Raw genomic sequence first — 22,453 nt, forward strand, 5'->3', positions numbered from 1 at the left:
TGTTTGTAGCTTCCTGAGGAAAACTTCACCTTTTACTTTATAAATAAAAAATACGGTTAAATATTTCAGTGTTTTAATCACACACACACACACTCACACACACACACACTCACACTCACACACACACACACACTCACTCACACACTCACACAAACACACACACACACTCACACACACACTCACACACAAACACACACACACTCTCACACACAAACACACTCACACACACACACTCACATACACTCACACAAACACACACACACTCACACACACACACACACTCTCACACAAACACACACAATCACACACACACACAAACACACACACACTCACTCACACACTCACTCACTCTCACACACACACACTCACTCACACAAACACACACACACTCTCACACACACACTCTCACACACACACTCACACAAACACACACAAACACACACACACTCTCACACACAAACACACTCACACACACACACTCACATACACTCACACAAACACTCTCACACAAACACACTCACACACACACACAAACACACACACACACTCACACACACACACACACACTCACTCTCACACACACACACACTCACTCTCACACAAACACTCTCACACACACACTCACACACACTCACTCACACACTCACACACACACAAACACACTCACTCACACACACAAACACTCACACTCACACACACACACTCACACAAACACACACACTCTCACACACACACACACACACACTCTCTCACACACACACTCACACAAACACACACACACTCTCACACACAAACACACACACAAACACACTCACACACACACAAACACACTCACTCACACACACACACAAACACACTCACTCACTCACACACACACACGTGATTTGGTGACGTGACATTGTTGTGACATTGTTGTGACGTGGTGACGTGACGTGACGTTGTGATGTGACATTTTTGTGATGTTGTGACATTGTTGTGACATTGTTGTGACGTGGTGACGTGACATTGTTGTGACATTGTTGTGACGTGACATTGTTGTGACATTGTTGTGACGTGGTGACGTGACATTGTGGTGACATTGTTGTGACATTGTTGTGGTGACGTGACATTGTGGTGACATTGTGGTGACATTGTTGTGACATTGTTGACATTGTTGTGATGTGGTGACGTGACATTGTGGTGACATTGTTGTGACGTGACATTGTTGTGACATTGTTGTGATGTGGTGACGTGACATTGTGGTGACATTGTTGTGACATTGTTGTGACGTGGTGACGTGACGTTGTGACATTCTTGTGACGAGACATTGTTGTGACATTGTTGTGACATTGTTGTGATGTGGTGACGTGACATTGTTGTGACATTGTTGTGACGTGACATTGTTGTGACATTGTTGTGACGTGACATTGTTGTGAAATTGTTGTGACATTGTGGTGACATTGTGGTGACATTGTTGTTACATTGTTGTGACATTGTTGTGATGTGGTGACGTGACATTGTGGTGACATTGTTGTGACATTGTTGTGACGTGACATTGTTGTGACATTGTTGTGATGTGGTGACGTGACATTGTGGTGACATTGTTGTGACATTGTTGTGATGTGGTGATGTGACATTGTGGTGATATTGTTGTGATGTGGTGACGTGACATTGTGGTGACATTGTTGTGATGTGGTGACGTGACATTGTGGTGACATTGTTGTGACATTGTTGTGACGTGACATTGTGGTGACATTGTTGTGATGTGGTGACGTGACATTGTGGTGACATTGTTGTGACGTGATATTGTGGTGACATTGTTGTGACATTGTTGTGATGTGACATTGTTGTGACATTGTTGTGACATTGTTGTAATGTGGTGACGTGACATTGTGGTGACATTGTGGTGACATTGTTGACATTGTGGTGACATTGTGATGTGGTGACGTGACATTGTGGTGACATTGTTGTGACATTGTTATGATGTGGTGACGTGACATTGTGGTGACATTGTTGTGACATTGTTGTGACGTGACATTGTTGTGACATTGTTGTGATGTGGTGACGTGACATTGTGGTGACATTGTTGTGACATTGTTGTGATGTGGTGACGTGACATTGTGGTGACATTGTTGTGACATTGTTGTGATGTGGTGACGTGACATTGTGGTGACATTGTTGTGACATTGTTGTGATGTGACATTGTGGTGACATTATTGTGACATTGTTGTGATGTGGTGACGTGACATTGTGGTGACATTGTTGTGACGTGACATTGTTGTGACATTGTTGTGATGTGGTGACGTGACATTGTGGTGACATTGTTGTGACATTGTTGTGACGTGGTGACGTGACGTTGTGACATTCTTGTGACGAGACATTGTTGTGACATTGTTGTGACATTGTTGTGATGTGGTGACGTGACATTGTTGTGACATTGTTGTGACGTGACATTGTTGTGACATTGTTGTGACGTGACATTGTTGTGAAATTGTTGTGATGTGATGTTGTGACATTGTGGTGACATTGTGGTGACATTGTTGTTACATTGTTGTGACATTGTTGTGATGTGGTGACGTGACATTGTGGTGACATTGTTGTGACATTGTTGTGACGTGACATTGTTGTGACATTGTTGTGATGTGGTGACGTGACATTGTGGTGACATTGTTGTGACATTGTTGTGATGTGGTGATGTGACATTGTGGTGATATTGTTGTGATGTGGTGACGTGACATTGTGGTGACATTGTTGTGATGTGGTGACGTGACATTGTGGTGACATTGTTGTGACATTGTTGTGACGTGACATTGTGGTGACATTGTTGTGATGTGGTGACGTGACATTGTGGTGACATTGTTGTGATGTGACATTGTTGTGACATTGTTGTGACATTGTTGTAATGTGGTGACGTGACATTGTGGTGACATTGTGGTGACATTGTTGACATTGTGGTGACATTGTGATGTGGTGACGTGACATTGTGGTGACATTGTTGTGACATTGTTATGATGTGGTGACGTGACATTGTGGTGACATTGTTGTGACATTGTTGTGACGTGACATTGTTGTGACATTGTTGTGATGTGGTGACGTGACATTGTGGTGACATTGTTGTGACATTGTTGTGATGTGGTGACGTGACATTGTGGTGACATTGTTGTGACATTGTTGTGATGTGACATTGTGGTGACATTATTGTGACATTGTTGTGATGTGGTGACGTGACATTGTGGTGACATTGTTGTGACGTGACATTGTGGTGACATTGTTGTGACGTGACATTGTTGTGACATTGTTGTGATGTGGTGACGTGACATTGTTGTGACATTGTTGTGACGTGACATTCTGGTGACATTGTTGTGACATTGTTGTGATGTGGTGACGTGACATTGTGGTGACATTGTTGTGACATTGTTGTGACGTGACATTGTTGTGACATTGTTGTGACGTGACATTGTGGTGACATTGTTGTGACGTGACATTGTTGTGACATTGTTGTGATGTGGTGACGTGACATTGTGGTGACATTGTTGTGACATTGTGGTGACATTGTTGTGATGTGGTGACGTGACATTGTTGTGACATTGTTGTGACGTGACATTGTGGTGACATTGTTGTGATGTGGTGACGTGACATTGTGGTGACATTGTTGTGACATTGTGGTGACATTGTGGTGACATGACATTGTTGTGACATTGTTGTGACGTGACATTGTGGTGACATTGTTGTGACATTGTTGTGATGGGGTGACGTGACATTGTGGTGACATTGTTGTGACATTGTTGTGATGTGGTGACGTGACATTGTGGTGACATTGTTGTGACATTGTTGTGATGTGGTGACGTGACATTGTGGTGACATTGTGGTGACATTGTTGTGACATTGTTGTGATGTGACATTGTGGTGACATTGTTGTGATGTGGTGACGTGACATTGTGGTGACATTGTGGTGACATTGTTGTGACGTGACATTGTGGTGACATTGTTGTGATGTGGTGACGTGACATTGTTGTGACATTGTTGTGACGTGACATTGTGGTGACATTGTTGTGACGTGACATTGTTGTGACATTGTTGTGATGTGGTGACGTGACATTGTGGTGACATTGTTGTGACATTGTTGTGATGTGGTGACGTGACATTGTGGTGACATTGTTGTGACATTGTTGTGATGTGGTGACGTGACATTGTGGTGACATTGTGGTGACATTGTTGTGACATTGTTGTGATGTGACATTGTTGTGACATTGTTGTGACATTGTTGTGATGTGGTGACGTGACATTGTGGTGACATTGTGGTGACATTGTTGTGACATTGTGGTGACATTGTTGTGATGTGGTGACGGGACATTGTTGTGACATTGTTGTGACATTGTTGTGACGTGACATTGTGGTGACATTTTTGTGACATTGTTGTGATGTGGTGACGTGACATTGTGGTGACATTGTTGTGAAATTGTTGTGACGTGACATTGTGGTGACATTGTTGTGACATTGTTGTGATGTGGTGACGTGACATTGTGGTGACATTGTTGTGACATTTTTGTGATGTGACATTGTGGTAACATTGTTGTGACATTGTTGTGATGTGGTGACATGACATTGTGGTGACATTGTTGTGACATTGTTGTGACGTGACATTGTGGTGACATTGTTGTGACATTGTTGTGACGTGACATTGTGGTGACATTGTTGTGACATTGTTGTGACGTGACATTGTTGTGACATTGTTGTGATGTGGTGACGTGACATTGTGGTGACATTGTTGTGACATTGTGGTGACATTGTTGTGATGTGGTGACGTGACATTGTTGTGACGTGACATTGTTGGGACATTGTTGTGATGTGGTGACGTGACATTGTGGTGACATTGTTGTGACATTGTTGTGACGTGACATTGTGGTGACATTGTTGTGACGTGACATTGTTGTGACATTGTTGTGATGTGGTGACGTGACATTGTGGTGACATTGTGGTGACATTGTTGTGACATTGTGGTGACATTGTTGTGATGTGGTGACGTGACATTGTTGTGACATTGTTGTGACATTGTTGTGACGTGACATTGTGGTGACATTGTTGTGATGTGGTGACGTGACATTGTGGTGACATTGTTGTGACATTGTTGTGACGTGACATTGTTGTGATGTGGTGACGTGACATTGTGGTGACATTGTTGTGACGTGACATTGTTGTGACATTGTTGTGATGTGGTGACGTGACATTGTTGTGACATTGTTGTGATGTGGTGACATGACATTGTGGTGACATTGTTGTGACATTGTTGTGAAATTGTTGTGATGTGATGTGATGTTGTGACATTGTGGTGACATTGTGGTGACATTGTTGTGACATTGTTGTGACATTGTTGTGATGTGGTGACGTGACATTGTGGTGACATTGTGGTGACATTGTTGTGACATTGTTGTGATGTGGTGACGTGACATTGTGGTGACATTGTTGTGATGTGGTGACGTGACATTGTGGTGACTTTGTGGTGACATTGTTGTGACATTGTGGTGATGTGGTGACGTGACATTGTGGTGACATTGTTGTGACATTGTTGTGATGTGGTGACGTGACATTGTGGTGACATTGTTGTGACATTGTTGTGATGTGACATTGTGGTGACATTATTGTGACATTGTTGTGATGTGGTGACGTGACATTGTGGTGACATTGTTGTGACGTGACATTGTGGTGACATTGTTGTGACGTGACATTGTTGTGACATTGTTGTGATGTGGTGACGTGACATTGTTGTGACATTGTTGTGACGTGACATTCTGGTGACATTGTTGTGACATTGTTGTGATGTGGTGACGTGACATTGTGGTGACATTGTTGTGACATTGTTGTGACGTGACATTGTTGTGACATTGTTGTGACGTGACATTGTGGTGACATTGTTGTGACGTGACATTGTGGTGACATTGTTGTGACATTGTGGTGACATTGTTGTGATGTGGTGACGTGACATTGTTGTGACATTGTTGTGACGTGACATTGTGGTGACATTGTTGTGATGTGGTGACGTGACATTGTGGTGACATTGTTGTGACATTGTGGTGACATTGTGGTGACATGACATTGTTGTGACATTGTTGTGACGTGACATTGTGGTGACATTGTTGTGACATTGTTGTGATGGGGTGACGTGACATTGTGGTGACATTGTTGTGACATTGTTGTGATGTGGTGACGTGACATTGTGGTGACATTGTTGTGACATTGTTGTGATGTGGTGACGTGACATTGTGGTGACATTGTGGTGACATTGTTGTGACATTGTTGTGATGTGACATTGTGGTGACATTGTTGTGATGTGGTGACGTGACATTGTGGTGACATTGTGGTGACATTGTTGTGACGTGACATTGTGGTGACATTGTTGTGATGTGGTGACGTGACATTGTTGTGACATTGTTGTGACGTGACATTGTGGTGACATTGTTGTGACGTGACATTGTTGTGACATTGTTGTGATGTGGTGACGTGACATTGTGGTGACATTGTTGTGACATTGTTGTGATGTGGTGACGTGACATTGTGGTGACATTGTTGTGACATTGTTGTGATGTGGTGACGTGACATTGTGGTGACATTGTTGTGACATTGTTGTGATGTGACATTGTTGTGACATTGTTGTGATGTGGTGACGTGACATTGTGGTGACATTGTGGTGACATTGTTGTGACATTGTGGTGACATTGTTGTGATGTGGTGACGGGACATTGTTGTGACATTGTTGTGACATTGTTGTGACGTGACATTGTGGTGACATTTTTGTGACATTGTTGTGATGTGGTGACGTGACATTGTGGTGACATTGTTGTGAAATTGTTGTGACGTGACATTGTGGTGACATTGTTGTGACATTGTTGTGATGTGGTGACGTAACATTGTGGTGACATTGTTGTGACATTTTTGTGATGTGACATTGTGGTAACATTGTTGTGACATTGTTGTGATGTGGTGACATGACATTGTGGTGACATTGTTGTGACATTGTTGTGACGTGACATTGTGGTGACATTGTTGTGACGTGACATTGTGGTGACATTGTTGTGACATTGTTGTGACGTGACATTGTTGTGACATTGTTGTGATGTGGTGACGTGACATTGTGGTGACATTGTTGTGACATTGTGGTGACATTGTTGTGATGTGGTGACGTGACATTGTTGTGACGTGACATTGTTGGGACATTGTTGTGATGTGGTGACGTGACATTGTGGTGACATTGTTGTGACATTGTTGTGACGTGACATTGTGGTGACATTGTTGTGACGTGACATTGTTGTGACATTGTTGTGATGTGGTGACGTGACATTGTGGTGACATTGTGGTGACATTGTTGTGACATTGTGGTGACATTGTTGTGATGTGGTGACGTGACATTGTTGTGACATTGTTGTGACATTGTTGTGACGTGACATTGTGGTGACATTGTTGTGATGTGGTGACGTGACATTGTGGTGACATTGTTGTGACATTGTTGTGACGTGACATTGTTGTGATGTGGTGACGTGACATTGTGGTGACATTGTTGTGACGTGACATTGTTGTGACATTGTTGTGATGTGGTGACGTGACATTGTTGTGACATTGTTGTGATGTGGTGACATGACATTGTGGTGACATTGTTGTGACATTGTTGTGAAATTGTTGTGATGTGATGTGATGTTGTGACATTGTGGTGACATTGTGGTGACATTGTTGTGACATTGTTGTGACATTGTTGTGATGTGGTGACGTGACATTGTGGTGACATTGTGGTGACATTGTTGTGACATTGTTGTGATGTGGTGACGTGACATTGTGGTGACATTGTTGTGACGTGACATTGTGGTGACATTGTTGTGATGTGGTGACGTGACATTGTGGTGACTTTGTGGTGACATTGTTGTGACATTGTGGTGACATTGTTGTGATGTGGTGACGTGACATTGTTGTGACATTGTTGTGACGTGACATTGTGGTGACATTGTTGTGATGTGGTGACGTGACATTGTGGTGACATTGTTGTGACGTGGTGACGTGACATTGTGGTGATATTGTTGTGACATTGTTGTGATGTGGTGACGTGACATTGTGGTGACATTGTTGTGACATTGTTGTGACGTGACATTGTTGTGACATTGTTGTGATGTGGTGACGTGACATTGTGGTGACGTTGTTGTGATGTGGTGACGTGAAATTGTGGTGACGTTGTTGTGACGTGGTGACGTGACATTGTGGTGACGTTGTTGTGACGTGACATTGTTGTGAAATTGTTGTGATGTGATGTTGTGACATTGTGGTGACATTGTTGTTACATTGTTGTGACATTGTTGTGATGTGGTGACGTGACATTGTGGTGACATTGTGGTGACATTGTTGTGACATGGTGACGTGACATTGTGGTGACATTGTTGTGACATTGTTGTGATGTGGTGACGTGACATTGTGGTGACATTGTGGTGACATTGTTGTGATGTGGTGACGTGACATTGTGGTGACATTGTTGTAACATTGTTGTGACGTGACATTGTGGTGACATTGTTGTGACATTGTTGTGACGTGACATTGTGGTGACATTGTTGTGACGTGACATTGTTGTGATGTGGTGACGTGACATTGTGGTGACATTGTGGTGACATTGTTGTGATGTGGTGACGTGACATTGTGGTGACGTTGTTGTGATGTGGTGACGTGAAATTGTGGTGACGTTGTTGTGACGTGGTGACGTGACATTGTTGTGAAGTTGACACCAGACAGCAGTACAGCCGCAGCTCTGACTGACTTCCTGTTTCCAGCCTGGGACCTTCAGTGTGACTCAACTTCTTCTTCATCCTCGTCTCGTGACGATGAATCCAGAAAACAAGCTTCTGCTTTTAAACACAACGTTTGGAGGAACACCGGAACCACCAGGACCCAGAACCACCAGGACCAGGACCCAGAACCACCAGGACCTTCTGTTCAACCTTCCACCAGAAGGCTAAACCTGCAGAACCAGACTGAGTAACCTGCAGAACCAGACTGAGGAACCTGCAGAACCAGAGTAGGTCTCATGGTTTATTGGTTTTCACAGACGGCTGTCTTGTATTTGTTGCTGTTTCAATAAAGTTGAACTGAATGTTGTTGTTTTGTTGTTCTATTGGTGTTCTGTTGTCAGTGTGTCTTTGTTGGTGTTCTTTCATTTTTGTGTTCTTTTGTAGTTGTTGTGGTGTTGTTCTGCCGTGGTGTTCTATTGTCATTGAGGATTTGTTTTCTTGTTGTGTTCTGTTATGTTGTTGTTGTGAGTGTAGTAGATGTGACGTGTTGTTGTGAGTGTAGTAGATGTGTTGTTGTTGTGAGTGTAGCAGATGTGACATGTTGTGAGTGTAGTAGATGTGATGCGTTGTTGTGAGAGTAGTAGATGTGACATGTTGTTGTGAGAGTAGTAGATGTGACATGTTGTTGTGAGTGTAGTAGATGTGATGTGTTGTTGTGAGTGTAGTAGATGTGACATGTTGTTGTGAGTGTAGTAGATGTGACATGTTGTTGTGAGTGTAGTAGATGTGTTGTTGTTGTGAGTGTAGTAGATGTGACATGTTGTGAGTGTAGTAGATGTGTTGTTGTTGTGAGTGTAGTAGATGTGACATGTTGTGAGTGTAGTAGATGTGACATGCTGTGAGTGTAGTAGATGTGACATGTTGTGAGTGTAGTAGATCTGTTGTTGTGAGTGTAGTAGATGTGTTGTTGTTGTGAGTGTAGTAGATGTGTTGTTGTGAGTGTAGTAGATGTGTTGTTGTTGTGAGTGTAGTAGATGTGACATGTTGTGAGTGTAGTAGATGTGATGTGTTGTTGTGAGTGTAGTAGATGTGATGTGTTGTTGTGAGTGTAGTAGATGTGACATGTTGTGAGTGTAGTAGATGTGACATGTTGTGAGTGTAGTAGATGTGTTGTTGTTGTGAGTGTAGTAGATGTGTTGTTGTTGTGAGTGTAGTAGATGTGACATGTTGTTGTGAATGGAGTAGATGTGATGTGTTGTTGTGAGTGTAGTAGATGTGTTGTTGTTGTGAGTGTAGTAGATGTGTTGTTGTGAGTGTAGTAGATGTGACATGTTGTTGTGAGTGTAGTAGATGTGATGTGTTGTTGTGAGTGTAGTAGATGTGACATGTTGTGAGTGTAGTAGATGTGACATGTTGTTGTGAGTGTAGTAGATGTGACATGTTGTGAGTGTAGTAGATGTGTTGTTGTGAGTGTAGTAGATGTGATGTGTTGTTGTGAGTGTAGTAGATGTGACATGTTGTGAGTGTAGTAGATGTGACATGTTGTTGTGAGTGTAGTAGATGTGATGTGTTGTTGTGAGTGTAGTAGATGTGTTGTTGTGAGTGTAGTAGATGTGTTGTTGTTGTGAGTGTAGTAGATGTGTTGTTGTTGTGAGTGTAGTAGATGTGTTGTTGTGAGTGTAGTAGACGTGTTGTTGTTGTGAGTGTAGTAGATGTGTTGTTGTTGTGAGTGTAGTAGATGTGACATGTTGTGAGTGTAGTAGATGTGTTGTTGTTGTGAGTGTAGTAGATGTTTTGTTGTGAGTGTAGTAGATGTGTTGTTGTGAGTGTCGTAGATGTGTTGTTGTTGTGAGTGTAGTAGATGTGTTGTTGTTATGAGTGTATAGATGTGTTGTTGTGAGTGTAGTAGATGTGTTGTTGTTGTGAGTGTAGTAGATGTGACGTGTTGTTGTGAGTGTAGTAGATGTGTTGTTGTGAGTGTAGTAGATGTGTTGTTGTGAGTGTAGTAGATGTGACGTGTTGTTGTGAGTGTAGTAGATGTGACGTGTTGTTGTGAGTGTAGTAGATTTGTTGTTGTGAGTGTGGTAGATGTGTTGTTGTTGTTGTGAGTGTAGTAGATGTGTTGTTGTTGTTGTGACTGTAGTAGATGTGTTGTTGTTGTGAGTGTAGTAGATGTGTTGTTGTTGTGAGTGTAGTAGATGTGTTGTTGTTGTGAGTGTAGTAGATGTGTTGTTGTGAGTGTAGTAGATGTGACATGTTGTTGTGAGTGTAGTAGATGTGACATGTTGTGAGTGTAGTAGATGTGACATGTTGTTGTGAGTGTAGTAGATGTGATGTGTTGTTGTGAGTGTAGTAGATGTGTTGTTGTGAGTGTAGTAGATGTGTTGTTGTTGTGAGTGTAGTAGATGTGTTGTTGTTGTGAGTGTAGTAGATGTGTTGTTATGAGTATAGTAGATGTGTTGTTGTGAGTGTAGTAGATGTGTTGTTGTGAGTGTAGTAGATGTGTTGTTGTGAGTGTAGTAGACGTGTTGTTGTTGTGAGTGTAGTAGATGTGTTGTTGTGAGTGTAGTAGATGTGTTGTTGTTGTGAGTGTAGTAGATGTGACATGTTGTGAGTGTAGTAGATGTGTTGTTGTTGTGAGTGTAGTAGATGTTTTGTTGTGAGTGTAGTAGATGTGTTGTTGTGAGTGTCGTAGATGTGTTGTTGTTGTGAGTGTAGTAGATGTGTTGTTGTTGTGAGTGTAGTAGATGTGTTGTTGTGAGTGTAGTAGATGTGTTGTTGTTGTGAGTGTAGTAGATGTGACGTGTTGTTGTGAGTGTAGTAGATGTGTTGTTGTGAGTGTAGTAGATGTGTTGTTGTGAGTGTAGTAGATGTGACGTGTTGTTGTGAGTATAGTAGATTTGTTGTTGTGAGTGTAGTAGATGTGTTGTTGTTGTTGTGAGTGTAGTAGATGTGTTGTTGTTGTTGTGACTGTAGTAGATGTGTTGTTGTTGTGAGTGTAGTAGATGTGTTGTTGTTGTGAGTGTAGTAGATGTGTTTTTGTTGTGAGTGTAGTAGATGTGACATGTTGTTGTGAGTGTAGTAGATGTGACATGTTGTGAGTGTAGTAGATGTGTTGTTGTTGTGAGTGTAGTAGATGTGTTGTTGTGAGTGTAGTAGATGTGTTGTTGTTGTGAGTGTAGTAGATGTGACATGTTGTGAGTGTAGTAGATGTGTTGTTGTTGTGAGTGTAGTAGATGTGTTGTTGTGAGTGTAGTAGATGTGACATGTTGTAAGTGTAGTAGATGTGACATGTTGTTGTGAGTGTAGTAGATGTGTTGTTGTTGTGAGTGTAGTAGATGTGTTGTTGTTGTGAGTGTAGTAGATATGTTGTTGTGAGTGTAGTAGATGTGTTGTTGTGAGTGTAGTAGATGTGTTGTTGTGAGTGTAGTAGATGTGTTGTTGTTGTGAGTGTAGTAGATGTGTTGTTGTTATGAGTGTAGTAGATGTGTTGTTGTGAGTGTAGTAGATGTGACGTGTTGTTGTGAGTGTAGTAGATGTGACGTGTTGTTGTGAGTGTAGTAGATGTGACGTGTTGTTGTGAGTGTAGTAGATGTGCTGTTGTTGTGAGTGTAGTAGATGCGTTGTTGTTGTGAGTGTAGTAGATGTGACGTGTTGTTGTGAGTGTAGTAGATGTGTTGTTGTTGTGAGTGTAGTAGATGTGTTGTTGTGAGTGTAGTAGATCTGTTGTTGTTGTGAGTGTAGTAGATGTGACGTGTTGTTGTGAGTGTAGTAGATGTGTTGTTGTGAGTGTAGTAGATGTGTTGTTGTTGTTGTTGTGAGTGTAGTAGATGTGTTTTTGTTGTTGTTGTTGTGAGTGTAGTAGATGTGTTGTTGTTGTAGTTGTGAGTGTAGTAGATGTGTTGTTGTTGTGACTGTAGTAGATGTGTTGTTGTTGTGAGTGTAGTAGATGTGACATGTTGTGAGTGTAGTAGATGTGACATGTTGTTGTGAGTGTAGTAGATGTGACATGTTGTGAGTGTAGTAGATGTGACATGTTGTTGTGAGTGTAGTATATGTGGTGTTGTTGTGAGTGTAGTAGATGTGTTGTTGTCGTTGTGAGTGTAGTAGATGTGTTGTTGTTGTGAGTGTAGTAGATGCGTTGTTGTTGTGAGTGTAGTAGATGTGTTGTTGTGAGTGTAGTAGATGTGGTGTTGTTGTGAGTGTAGTAGATGTGTTGTTGTTGTGAGTGTAGTAGATGTGTTGTTGTGAGTGTAGTAGATGTGGTGTTGTTGTGAGTGTAGTAGATGTGTTGTTGTGAGTGTAGTAGATGTGTTGTTGTTGTGAGTGTAGTAGATGTGGTGTTGTTGTGAGTGTAGTAGATGTGTTGTTGTTGTGAGTGTAGTAGATGTGTTGTTGTGAGTGTAGTAGATGTGGTGTTGTTGTGAGTGTAGTAGATGTGTTGTTGTGAGTGTAGTAGACATGTTGTTGTTGTGAGTGTAGTAGATGTGACGTGTTGTTGTGAGTGTAGTAGATGTGTTGTTGTGAGTGTAGTAGATGCGTTGTTGTTGTGAGTGTAGTAGATGTGACGTGTTGTTGTGAGTGTAGTAGATTTGTTGTTGTGAGTGTAGTAGATGTGTTGTTGTTGTTGTGAGTGTAGTAGATGTGTTGTTGTTGTGACTGTAGTAGATGTGTTGTTGTGAGTGTAGTAGATGTGACGTGTTGTTGTGAGTGTAGTAGATGTGTTGTTGTGAGTGTAGTAGATGCGTTGTTGTTGTGAGTGTAGTAGATGTGACGTGTTGTTGTGAGTGTAGTAGATTTGTCGTTGTGAGTGTAGTAGATGTGTTGTTGTTGTTGTGAGTGTAGTAGATGTGTTGTTGTTGTTGTGACTGTAGTAGATGTGTTGTTGTTGTGAGTGTAGTAGATGTGTTGTTGTTGTGAGTGTAGTAGATGTGACATGTTGTGAGTGTAGTAGATTTGACATGTTGTTGTGAGTGTAGTAGATTTGTCGTTGTGAGTGTAGTAGATGTGTTGTTGTTGTTGTGAGTGTAGTAGATGTGTTGTTGTTGTGACTGTAGTAGATGTGTTGTTGTTGTTGTGACTGTCGTAGATGTGTTGTTGTTGTGAGTGTAGTAGATGTGTTGTTGTTGTTGTGACTGTAGTAGATGTGTTGTTGTTGTTGTGACTGTAGTAGATGTGTTGTTGTTGTGAGTGTAGTAGATGTGTTGTTGTTGTGAGTGTAGTAGATATGTTTTTGTTGTGAGTGTAGTAGATGTGACATGTTGTGAGTGTAGTAGATTTGACATGTTGTTGTGAGTGTAGTAGATGTGACATGTTGTTGTGAGTGTAGTAGATGTGACATGTTGTGAGTGTAGTAGATTTGACATGTTGTTGTGAGTGTAGTAGATGTGACATGTTGTTGTGAGTGTAGTAGATGTGACATGTTGTGAGTGTAGTAGATGTGACATGTTGTTGTGAGTGTAGTATATGTGGTGTTGTTGTGAGTGTAGTAGATGTGTTGTTGTCGTTGTGAGTGTAGTAGATGTGCTGTTGTTGTGAGTGTAGTAGATGCGTTGTTGTTGTGAGTGTAGTAGATGTGACGTGTTGTTGTGAGTGTAGTAGATGTGTTGTTGTTGTGAGTGTAGTAGATGTGTTGTTGTGAGTGTAGTATATGTGTTGTTGTTGTGACTGTAGTAGAGTTAACACTGTCTTCCTCTCCCTGGGTGACAGATGTGTGTGTCCAGATGTCTCCGCTGTGTGGGCGTGTCTCTGGTTCCCATGGCGATCATCAGCATGCTGTCCAACATCCTGCTGCTGTTTCCTGAGTTGGATGTCCACTTCCTGCTGGACGGTCATGTGACCCGAGAGGCCACCTGGTCCACTGGGCTGTGGGGGTCCGGCTTCCTGGTACTGCGGTCCGCATCCAGTCACCGTGTCAACATGTCATCGTGTCAACATGTCACTGTCACCGTGTCAACATGTCACCTTGTCAACATGTCACCGTGTCAACATGTCACCTTGTCAACATGTCACCGTGTCACCTTGTCAACATTTCACCGTGTCAACATGTCACCTTGTCAACATTTCACCGTGTCAACATGTCACCTTGTCAACATGTCACCTTGTCAACATGTCACCGTGTCACCTTGTCAACATTTCACCGTGTCAACATGTCACCTTGTCAACATGTCACCGTGTCAACATGTCAGTCTGTCAACATGTCACCGTGTCAACATGCCACCTTGTCAACATGTCACGGTCACCTTGTCAACATGTCACTTTGTCACTGTGTCAACATGTCACCTTGTCACTGTGTCACCTTGTCACCATGTCACTTTGTCACTGTGTCAACATGTCACCTTGTCACCGTGTCAACATGTCACCTTGTCACTGTGTCAACATGTCATCTTGTCACTGTGTCACTATGTCACTTTGTCACCGTGTCAACATGTCACCTTGTCACTGTGTCAACATGTCACCTTGTCACTGTGTCAACATGTCACTTTGTCACCGTGTCAACATGTCACCTTGTCACTGTGTCACCATGTCACTTTGTCACTGTGTCAACATGTCACCTTGTCACTGTGTCAACATGTCACCTTGTCACTGTGTCACCATGTCACTTTGTCACTGTGTCACCATGTCACCTTGTCAACATGTCACCTTGTCACTGTGTCACCATGTCACTTTGTCACCGTGTCAACATGTCACCTTGTCACCGTGTCAACATGTCACCGTGTCAACATGTCACCTTGTCAACATGTCACCTTGTCACCGTGTCAACATGTCACCGTGTCAACATGTCACCTTGTCAACATGTCACCTTGTCACCGTGTCAACATGTCCCCGTGTCAACATGTCACCTTGTCACCGTGTCAACATGTCACCATGTTACCTTGTCACCATGTCAACATGTCACCTTGTCACCCTCAGTGTTGTGTCTGCTGAGGTTTCACTGTAATGACTGTACTGACCTCTGACCTCTGACCTCAGGTTCTTCTGGGAGCTCGAGCTTTTGTTGAGAGCAGCAGGACGAAAGGCTGCTGGGCCTTCAGGAGTCAGGTTACAACGTCACAACGCACAACGAGACATACAACGTCACACCACTAAACATACAACGTCACTAAACATACAGCGTCACCAGACATACAGCGTCACAGACATACAGCGTCACTAGAGATACAGCGTCACTAAACATACAGCGTCACCAGACATACAGCGTCACTAAACATACAGCGTCACTAGACATACAGCGTCACTAGAGATACAGCGTGACTAGACATACAGCGTCACCAGACATACAGCGTCACTAGAGATACAGCGTCACCAGACATACAGCGTCACTAGAGATACAGCGTCACCAGACATACAGCGTCACTAGACATACAGCGTCATTAGACATACAGCATCAACAGACATACAGCGTCACTAGACATACAGCGTCACACCACTAGACATACAGCGTCACTAGAGATACAGCGTCACTAGACATACAGCGTCACCAGACATACAGCGTCACTAGAGATACAGCGTCACCAGACATACAGCGTCACTAGACATACAGCGTCACACCACTAGACATACAGCGTCACTAAACATACAGCGTCACAAGAGATACAGCGTCACTAGACATACAGCGTCACCAGACATACAGCGTCACTAGAGATACAGCGTCACCAGACATACAGCGTCACTAGACATACAGCGTCACCAGACATACAGCGTCACTAGACATACAGCGTCACCAGACATACAGCGTCACTAGACATACAGCGTCACACCATTAGACATACAGCGTCACTAGAGATACAGCGTCACTAGACATACAGCGTCACCAGACATACAGCGTCACTAGACATACAGCGTCACACCACTAGACATACGGCGTCACTAGAGATACAGCGTCACTAGACATACAGTGTCACTAGAGATACAGCGTCACTAGAGATACAGTGTCACCAGACATACAGCGTCACTAGACATACATCGTCACCAGACATACAGCATCACTAGAGATGCAGCGTCACCAGACATACAGCGTCACTAGACATACAGCGTCACACCACTAGACATACAGCATCACTAGAGATACAGCGTCACTAGACATACAGCGTCACTAGATATACAGCGTCACACCAATAGACATACAGCGTCACAAGAGATACAGCGTCACTAGACATACAGCGTCACTAGAGATACAGCGTCACTAGAGACACAGCGTCACTAGACATACAGCGTCACCAGACATACAGCGTCACTAGAGATACAGCGTCACCAGACATACAGCGTCACTAGACATACAGCGTCACCAGAGATACAGCGTCACTAGACATACAGCGTCACTAGAGATACAGCGTCACTATACATACAGCGTCACCAGACATACAGCGTCCCTAGAGATACAGCGTCACCAGGCATACAGCGTCACTAGACATACAGCGTCACACCACTAGACATACAGCGTCACTAGACATACAGCGTCACTAGAGATACAGCGTCACTAGACATACAGCGTCACCAGACATACAGCGTCACTAGAGATACAGCGTCACCAGACATACAGCGTCACTAGACATACAGCGTCACCAGACATACAGCGTCACTAGACATACAGCGTCACCAGACATACAGCGTCACTAGACATACAGCGTCACACCACTAGACATACAGCGTCACTAGAGATACAGCGTCACTAGACATACAGTGTCACTAGACATACAGTGTCACTAGAGATACAGCGTCACTAGAGATACAGCGTCACTAGACATACAGCGTCACCAGACATACAGCGTCACTAGAGATACAGCGTCACTAGACATACAGCGTCACACCATTAGACATACAGCGTCACTAGAGATACAGCGTCACTAGACATACAGCGTCACCAGACATACAGCGTCACTAGACATACAGCGTCACTAGACATACAGCGTCACACCACTAGACATACAGCGTCACTAGACATGCAGCGTCACAACACTCTGTCCCTCATGTGTCCAGATGTGTAGCCAGATGTTGTACTCCAGCCTGTCCCTGCTGGCTGCGGCCACCTGTTGTCTCGTCAGCGCCACCGGTCTGTCCCAGGGTCCCCTGTGTCTCTACAACTCCTCGTCTGGTCCCACCTGGGGGGTCCCCCTGCAGCCCCGCCCCGACCGGTGAGGCTCCGCCCACATCCGTCTCCTGCCACTCCGCCCCCTGCTGACCCCCCCCCTCCTCCTCCCTGCAACAGGCACTCGGGGTACCTGTACAACCGCACCCTGTGGGTGGGGGTGTGTGAGCGCCCCCGCCTGGTGGTGCAGTGGAACGTGGTGCTGTTCAGCCTGATGGGCGGCAGCAGTGCAGCTCAGACGCTGCTGTGTGGAGTCAATCTGCTCAACTCCACCCTGGGCCTCCTGCTGGGGCGCCGCTGCTGCTACAACCAGGTGGGGGGGGGCATGAGGGGGAATGCACCGTGACCTCTGGCCTCTACCTGTCTTTCTCTCTAACTCTCTCTCTCTCTCTCTCTCTACCTCTCTCTCTCTACCTCTCTCTCTCTCTCTCTCTCTCTACCTCTCTCTCTCTACCTGTCTGTCTCTCAGGTGTCTCCAGTCTCACAGTGAATCTCGTCTGGATTCAAAGGAATATTTAGTTTCCATGTTGGACTCAATTATTTATTTTATTTAAATTAAAACGTGACTGAGTGAGTCCGGTCCAGTCCAGTCCCAGTCCAGTCCAGTGGAGTCCAGTCCAGTCCAGTCCGGTCCAGTCCAGTGGAGTCCAGTCCGGTCCGGTCCGGTCCAGTCCAGTGGAGTCCAGTCCAGTCTAGTCCGGTCCAGTCCAATGGAGTCCAGTCCAGTCCAGTCCAGTGGAGTCCAGTCCGGTCCGGTCCGGTCCAGTCCAGTGGAGTCCAGTCCAGTCCAGTGGAGTCCAGTCCAGTCCGGTCCGGTCCAGTCCAGTGGAGTCCAGTCCAGTCCAGTCCAGTGGAGTCCAGTCCGGTCCGGTCCGGTCCAGTCCAGTCCGGTCCAAGTCCAGTCCAGGTCATGGTGACGGCCAGCAGGTTCTGTTGCCCCCCCCCACCTCCAGACTCTCCCAGAATGTGGACCTTTATTGTTTGTTTGTGCTGAAAATCATCAAATAAAGTTCCTTGTCGTGACTTTTATTAGTACCTCCAGGTTTATTTCCAGGTTTACTTCCGAGTTTACTTCCAGGTTTACTTCCGGGTTTACTTCCAGGTTTATTTCCAGGTTTACTTCCGGGTTTATTTCCAGGTTTATCCATCCATCCATCCATCCATTGGCTACCGCTTTATCCGGGGCCGGGTCGCGGAGGCAGCAGTCCAAGCAGAGTTGCCCAGACTTCCCTCGCCCCAGATACTTCCTCCAGCTCCTCCGGTGGCACCCCAAGGCGTTCCCAGGCCAGCCGAGAGACATAGTCTCTCCAGCGTGTCCTGGGTCTGCCCCGAGGCCTCCTACCGGAGGGACATGCCCGGAACACCTCCCTCGGGAGGCGTCCGGGGGGGGCATCCGAAATAGATGCCCGAGCCACCTCAGCTGGCTCCTCTCGATGTGGAGGAGCAGCGGCTCTACTCCGAGCTCCTCCCTGGTGACTGAGCTCCTCACCCTATCTCTAAGGGTACGCCCAGCCACCCTACGGAGGAAGCTCATTTCAGCCGCTTGTATCCGGGATCTCGTTCTTTCGGTCATGACCCATAGTTCATGACCATAGGTGAGGGTAGGAACGAAGATCGACCGGTAAATCGAGAGCTTCGCTTTTTGGCTCAGCTCCTTCTTCACCGCGACGGACCGATACAACGTCCGCATAACTGCAGACGCCGCACCGACCCGCCTGTCGATCTCACGCTCCATCTTTCCCCCACTCGTGAACAAGACCCCAAGATACTTAAACTCCTCCACTTGGGACAAGGGCACTCCACCGACCTGGAGGGGGCAAGCCACCTTTTTCCGGTCGAGAACCATGGCCTCGGATTTAGAGGTGCTGATCCTCATCCCAGCTGCTTCACACTCGGCTGCGAACCGTGTCAGTGCACGCTGGAGATCCAGGCTTGATGGGGCCAACAGAACCACATCATCCGCAAATAGCAGAGATGAGATTCTGTGGTCCCCAAGCCGGACCCCCTCCGGCCCCCGGCTGTGCCTAGAAATTCTGTCCATATATATGATGAACAGAACCGGTGACAAAGGACACCCCTGCCGGAGGCCAACGTGCACAGGGAACAGGTCCGACTTACTGCCGGCAATGCGAACCAGACTCCTGCTCCGGGAATACAAGGACCGAACAGCCCTCAACAAGGGACCCCGGACTCCGTACTCCCGGAGCACCCCCCACAGGACATCTCGGGGGACGCGGTCGAACGCCTTCTCCAGATCCACAAAACACATGTGGACTGGTTGGGCGCACTCCCACGAACCCTCAAGCACCTGGTGGAGGGTATAGAGCTGGTCCAGTGTTCCACGACCAGGACGAAAACCGCATTGTTCCTCTTGAATCCGAGGTTCGACTAACGGCCGGACCCTCCTCTCCAGTACCCTGGAATAGACTTTCCCGGGGAGGCTGAGGAGTGTGATCCCTCTGTAGTTGGAACACACCCTCCGATCCCCCTTCTTAAAGAGAGGGACCACCACCCCGGTCTGCCAGTCCAGAGGTACTGTCCCCGCCCGCCACGCGATGTTGCAGAGACGAGTCAGCCACGACAGTCCCCGCACATCCAGAGACTTAAGGAACTCTGGGCGAATCTCATCCACTCCTGGTGCCTTGCCACCGAGGAGCTTCACAACAACCTCGGTGACTTCAGCTTGGGAGATGGACGAGTCCACCTCTGAGAACCCAGTCTCTGCTTCCTCAATGGAAGACGTGGTGGTGGGATTGAGGAGGTCCTCGAAGTATTCCTTCCACCGCCCAACAATGTCCCCAGTTGAGGCCAACAGCTCCCCACTTCCACTGTAAACAGTGTTGGTGGAGAACTGCTTCCCCCGCCTGAGGCGCCGGACGGTTTGCCAGAATTTCCTCGAGGCCGACCGAAAGTCGTCCTCCATGGCCTCTCCGAACTCCTCCCAGACCCGAGTTTTTGCCTCCACCACAGCCCGGGCTGCAGCTCGCTTGGCCTGCCGGTACCTGTCGATTGCCTCGGGAGTCCTATGAGCTAACAGTGCCCGGTAGGACTCCTTCTTCAGCTTGACGGCATCCCTTACTTCCGGTGTCCACCACCGGGTTCGGGGATTGCCGCCACGACAGGCGCCAGAGACCCTGCGGCCACAGCTCCGAGCAGCAGCTTCGACAATGGAAGTGGAGAACATGGTCCACTCGGACTCAATGTCTCCAACCTCCCTCGGGATCTGTGCGAAGCTCTCCCGGAGGTGAGAGTTGAAGGCTGCGCGGACGGAGGGCTCGGCCAGATGTTCCCAGCAGACCCTCACAACACGTTTGGGCCTGCCGAGTCTATCCGGCCTCCTCCCAGTCCAGCGCATCCAACTCACCACCAGGTGGTGATCAGTTGACAGCTCTGCCCCTCTCTTTACCCGAGTGTCCAAGACACGCGGCCAGAGATCAGATGACACGACCACAAAGTCTATCATTGACCTCCGGCCAAGGGTGTTCTGGTGCCATGTGCACTTATGGACACCCCTGTGCTCGAACATGGTGTTCGTTATCGTCAAACTGTGACTAGCACAGAAGTCCAATAACAGAACACCACTCGGGTTCAGATTGGGGAGGCCGTTCCTCCCAATCACCCCCTTCCAAGTCTCGCTGTCATTGCCCACGTGGACGTTGAAGTCCCCCAGGAGAACAATGGAGTCCCCAGTTGGGGCACTATCCAGCACCCCTCCCAGGGACTCCAAGAAGGTTGGGTACTCTGAACTGCTGTTCGGTGCATAGGCCGAGACAACAGTCAGAGACCTGTCCCCTACTTGTAGGCGTAGGGACGCAACCCTCTCGTTCACCGGGGTGAACTCCAACACATGGCGGCTGAGCTGTGGGGCAATAAGCAAGCCCACTCCAGCCCGTCGCCTTACACCGCGGGCAACTCCAGAGAAGTGGAGTGTCCAGCCCCTGTCGAGGAGCTGGATTCCAGAGTCCAAGCTGTGAGTGGAGGTGAGCCCGACTATATCTAGACGGTATCTCTCAACCTCCCTCACAAGCTCGGGCTCCTTCCCCCCCAGCGAGGTCACATTCCATGTCCCAAAAGCCAGAGTCTGTGTCCGGGGATCGGGTCGTCGAGGCCCCTGCCGTCGACTGCCACCCAATCCACACTGCACCCGACCCCTACGGCAGCCTCTGTAGGTGGTGGGTCCACAGGAGGATGAGGAGGAGGGGCCCGCGTCGTCCCTTCGGGCTGAGCCCGGCCGAGTCCCGCGGGCAAGAACGCGGCCACCAGGCGCTCGCGTGCGAGCCTCCACCCCAGGCCTGGCTCCAGGGTGTGGCCCCGGCTGCGCCAAACAGGGCGACGTCACCTTGTTCCTCGTGAGTGTGTCCATGGGGTCTTGTGAACTGCTTTTAGTCTGACCCGTCGCCTCGGACCTGTTTGCCTTGGGAGACCCTACTGTGGGGGCAAGCTCCCCGGCAACATAGCTCCGAGGGTCATTCGGGTGCTCAAACTCCCCCACCACGATAAGGTTTATTTCCAGGTTTACTTCCAGGTTTATTTCCAGGTTTATTTCCAGGTTTACTTCCAGGTTTATTTCCAGGTTTACTTCCGGGTTTATTTCCAGGTTTACTTCCAGGTTTACTTCCAGGTTTAC

At 46.4% G+C, this 22,453-nt stretch overlaps 1 protein-coding gene across 1 annotated transcript; it reads left to right on the top strand.

Moving 5' to 3' along the window:
* Positions 1–14,447: 14,447 nt before the first annotated feature.
* On the top strand, positions 14,448–18,172 carry LOC308148066 (transmembrane 4 L6 family member 5; the record flags this gene model as incomplete). Its single annotated transcript, XM_080521490.1, has 4 exons — positions 14,448–14,624; positions 15,711–15,779; positions 17,718–17,872; positions 17,947–18,172. 4 exons carry the CDS (start codon positions 14,448–14,450, stop codon positions 18,170–18,172), a joined length of 627 nt encoding a protein of 208 aa, XP_080377616.1.
* Between the last annotated feature and the right edge of the window lie 4,281 nt (positions 18,173–22,453).

This window comes from Blennius ocellaris (assembly GCF_963422515.1).
Source record: "Blennius ocellaris genome assembly, contig: SCAFFOLD_183, whole genome shotgun sequence".
Classification (NCBI taxonomy): Eukaryota; Metazoa; Chordata; class Actinopteri; order Blenniiformes; family Blenniidae; genus Blennius; species Blennius ocellaris.